Source organism: Falco cherrug, chromosome 3, assembly GCF_023634085.1.
Source record: "Falco cherrug isolate bFalChe1 chromosome 3, bFalChe1.pri, whole genome shotgun sequence".
Lineage (NCBI taxonomy): Eukaryota > Metazoa > Chordata > Aves > Falconiformes > Falconidae > Falco > Falco cherrug.
The window spans coordinates 97,460,740-97,465,267 of record NC_073699.1 but is presented as its reverse complement, the minus strand read 5'-3'; the positions used below and the strand labels follow the sequence as shown (position 1 = coordinate 97,465,267).

Here is a 4,528-nt window from a genome sequence, read left to right as displayed (position 1 = left end):
AAAAGACTAGCTGTTCCCCAGCCTGCTTGCAACTCCCCATGGATGGCCAGAGGTGGGTGTGCAAACTGAGGATGTGCTGCAGTGTTCAGGCACTGAAAGGCTGCTGGAGAATGCCTTACCAGAGGTTAATTTTGCAAAATACCCAGACCCACCGAAGCTAAAACCAGCTGAAGTGCCAGTTCTGGGAGGCTTACTGCGGTGCCAAACACTTCATATAGCTTCTTTCTCCTCCCCCTTCCCCTTCTCAGTAATAAGCTCTGCTTGCAATGTGGAAGAAATGTGGCAGTTCTTCCACTGTGTCCTGCTGTCTGCTCAGCCAGGAGTTAACATAATGGGAAAAAAAAAATAATAAAGCATTGCTGCGTGTAACTGCCCTGGGGACAGCAGGAATCCTGTGGCAGGCTGAGTGTGACAACTTGTGCAGTGGTCAGCCGGGACCTGCCCTGGGCCCATCCAGATGAAGGCAGGGTGCTGGGGAATGTCTGGCCATCACCCAAGACTTGGCTTTTACATGCCTCAACCAGTGCCCAAGGGTTTGTTTAGGCTGCCAGGCGTGGGCACCGCTGGGGTCCGAGCCCACCAGGGCCAGTGGCAGGACCCGCAGTGACATTGCCCACAGCGTACCCATTCCCCTGGGGACTCCAGCACCGACAAGACACTGACAGCGGTAGTCTGCTACTTCTACCTCTTTCCTCTTCATTTCAATCATAAAATGGAAAAAGAAAAAAAAAAAAAATCTCACTTTTTCCTCCCACCAGCCTACTGAGTCCTCCGACTTCTGTCCCTGCTGCTCCTCCAGTGGCCTCCTTTCCCTTTCACAGTGAACCTCTCAGCTGATGATGCCGGTGTGGGATCCATACTGGGAGCATGAGGGCTCGATGCTCTTGGAAACAGCTGTGTTGCAGAGCCCTTTCCGAATGCCATGTCTGTGTAGTCAAAAGCATAGAGTTCTGTTTTCCCTTTTTAAAGCTGTGGTGTGGTCTTGTTACACATGCATGTGTATGTGGAGGGATTTAAAACCACAAACTCCAGGTTTTCATGAAAATAACCCCAAAAGCACTGTATTCCTGGCTAGTATGTCATGCTCTGTCTTTGCTGCACTGAGCTGATAACATTGCACATTAAAGGCTTCCCTACTGATTAACTTGTGTCTAAAGCAACTGCGAGCTGGTGATACAGGGATCACTGTGTATTTCTTTGGAAATCACTCCCCAATCTGGGAAGTGTATCACATCAGAGGCATGATGCCGAGAAAAGGAGGCACCAGAAACTAGTTGGTCTTTACTTTCCTTTGTAGCGTCTTCCATCCTACAACAGCCAATTCTTATTTAATAGCTAATAATCCATAGCATTGCAAGGATAGCCACAGGTGGGAGTAAAATGCTTTTGTTTGTCTCTGATGGAGAGCAAATCTGTGAGGTATTGAGTACCACCACCAAGTGCAAATGGAGCCCATTAGCCTACCTGCCAGTGTTATTTGGGCAGCCTGGATGCTAGAGCAGCTCCATGGGCTATGTGCAGGTCCTTTTGCTTTACTCCTGTGACCGGAGGAATGAGACAGAGGCCTGAGAAGAGGCAGGAGTGTTGGCACTGTGCAGCATTGGCCATTAAATGCTCACACGAGAGGCTTGTCAGCCCGCCATCGGTGAGGGGCAATGTTAGCGGGGGGGGTGTGTGTGTAGAGGGGGATAAATAAATGGAAGACAACAAGAAAGGAAAAAATAATAAAGTCGTAACAGAAATAACAATACCGTAGTAAAAAACTTTGGCCTCTCTGGTCAAACTGTCAAAGTAAAATAGTTAGTTATTATGGGAAGAATAAAAGGTTCCTGAAGTAATAATCTGGAACTTCTTACAGTAATGTTGCTACAGTGCTCGGGGCTGCTGGCCCAAAACAGGGCGTTACCGTTTCTTGCCAGAGCTGGAAGGGAATCCTAGACGTTTGCCCCAGCTTGCTGGCGTGACACTAGTTAAGGACTTAAGTATGGAAGGTGCTGGCCTAAGTTCAGAAAAGCACTTCAACGTGTTCAGCTGTCACGAAGCCCGTTGGCCATGGTCCTGCCTGCAGTGAGGCTGTGGGCGTGCTTACTCAGCGTTAAGTACGCGCTTACGTTGGCAGGTAAACCAGGCCCAGGGCGACCAGCTCTCCGAGCTCTGCTTGGTCAGTTTGCTTGTTAAATCACCATAATAAAAATAAATCAAAACCAAACCAGAACACCTCTGAATCGCTGTCCTTACGCCTCAGCTGTGGGTACCGGGGACAGTCCCCCCACCCACACCGATGCTGCAGACTCCTTTTGTTAGGCTGGGTATCACAACCTGTCATGCTTTCCTCAGTATGAGTTTAGGATCAGTTCTTGAAACACCCGATACAGAGAGAAGAGATGTCCAGCGAACCCCCAGTTCCTCCTGTCGCGTGTCCCGCTGCAGAGCCAGTCGGAATTCCAGCCTTTCTTCCTGCTGGATGCATGTTGGCTCGCACAGTCACGAGGCTCGGGTGTAAAAACAAACTACAAGCTGAGCAAATGCCATGCAGTGACCATGAAGAGATGGGTTTTGCTTGCTTGCCCTCAGCATTCTGGTTGTTTACTACTGGTGGGTTCACAGCTGGGTTTGGAAAATCATACTGGAAAGAGATGAAACAGAAACAGTTGCTAGAACTGAACCAGCCTTTGGTAGGGAGTCCTGTTCTTCACAGGTGATGCCTTTTTCTGCTTGGGAGCTGAACAGTGCCTATTGACTGGCTAGAAACTTCTCCAGGGAAAGAAATGCCTTCCTCCTCAGATGACAGTCACAGATGGGCTGGCCTGTAGAGTAGTTCTGCTCCTTCACCGTCCTCATAAGGTGCTCGCAGCCTGAAAGGAGTGTTTGGTATAAGTGCTTTAGTGCCACAGGTGCTTGTCTTTTGAAGACTTCACCCAGGCCAGTGGTTCCCTGAACACCATCCCAGGGCTCTCTAGAGTTGATGACAGAGGCTTGTCAGGATGAGGGGTGCCTGAAGACGAAATGGACGCACCACCAGCTGGGCTTGAACATGTATGGCAAATCCACATGCCGGGAAAGTCTTATACATAGATGCCAAGTCTTGGCACGATTCCCACCAGGGGTATTTTCTGTTACTGAAGCTTGAACCAGCAGGTCTGATGATGCTGCAGTATCCATCACATGTAAATACAATTTTATCTTTTTTTTTTAATATTTATTTTTCTACTCTTTTTTTTGTTTGTTTGTTTTTTAAAAAGGCAGTTCAGAAGATTTACATTGTACGTAACAGGGAAGTGAATAATACCAGCACTTATGGTTCCTTTTAGTTATGTTTTGAAGATGGCATAGTAGTCAGGTAGAATTGAACTGCTACGGTCTATGAAACCTAAAACCCAAGAGGAAAAAGAAAAAAAAAAAAAAAAAAGAAATGGTAAGGTAATATCCTCACATGCGTATTGTACATAAAAAATTTGGAGAACTAATTGCTACAGTGACACAATTAGGCAGAGCTCGATTGCAGTAGCACTGACATCAGCCATGCTGGCACTGCAGACCCAGAGAGATGCTCACAATTCCTTGGTCCGCGCCAGACTCACTGTTCAGAGGCATAACCTGTTTGCACCAAAATCTACCAAAGACAGATTCATCCCATCGGATCCCCGAGCGAGTTATCTCGGATCGGCTAGCCCTCTTTCAGACCACACCATGCCTGGTTCCACAAAAACTGTCTGATTTTGACAGACCTTACGGTCTTCAGCCAGAAAGATTTACAGACACTTCAGGTATGATTATTTCTTAATATGGGAGGCTAAAGAGCTAAGTAGATCCAAAATGGCCATCCTTTCCGCTAGCACACCCTGTGTCAGGAGGCCTGGGTTTGTCAGTTCTGCAAAGGATTTTTTTTTTTTTTTAGCTTTGATTTTTCACTCTATTATGAACAAATTAACGTGTCCCACTAGTAAAGCAACGCTCGCATTCTTCGCTCAGCTCATGCCACTGCTTAATGACATGAATAGCTCATTACCTTGCTAATGATTTTATAATGGTGATTTATCTAGTTTGTTTAAGGGAATGACTTCATTTTGGTTAAGCGTGCTTCCTTCAAGTGCATGTTTTCCCAAAGCCACTTGTCTAACCAGTAAGTCCTCATGAACTTCAGACAAACCCTTATTCCAATTTCTATTATATTAGCTATACCTCTGAGTATGCCTGGCCCGAACTTAGTAAGCCAAAGCACTGGGTGGCTTTCAGATACAAGCCGAGTCACCTCAAAGGGTCACTGCTCACCCCAACACTGGCAGAGAGGCAAAATACTGCCCAGAAACCTGTGAAACCTAAGCAGCTGGAGAGACCTGGAAAACTAAACCAGTGTTTGTGGGATGCTAAAGGCCTCGTGGCAATCAACGGAGCTCAGCTCCCTGTAGCAACATCCTCTTTATAACAGCCTCATCCTTTCTAAATTTGTCCCCGCTCTCCTGGAGGAGTGAGCCAAGTGTCCCTCAAAGGCTTGGTCACTGGGGTCACCAGATCTAGGCCAACTGCA

At 47.1% G+C, this 4,528-nt stretch overlaps 1 protein-coding gene across 2 annotated transcripts in view; it reads right to left on the bottom strand.

Moving 5' to 3' along the window:
- Positions 1 to 907: 907 nt before the first annotated feature.
- Positions 908 to 4,528, bottom strand: part of PHACTR1 (phosphatase and actin regulator 1) — a 300,846-nt gene continuing 297,225 nt past the window's right edge. For both annotated transcript variants that reach the window (XM_055703434.1, XM_055703433.1), the window contains exon 13: positions 908 to 3,370. In XM_055703434.1, coding sequence (XP_055559409.1) covers positions 3,355 to 3,370 — 16 coding nt within the window. In that variant the 3' untranslated portion in view covers positions 908 to 3,354. The remainder of the gene's footprint in view (positions 3,371 to 4,528) is intronic.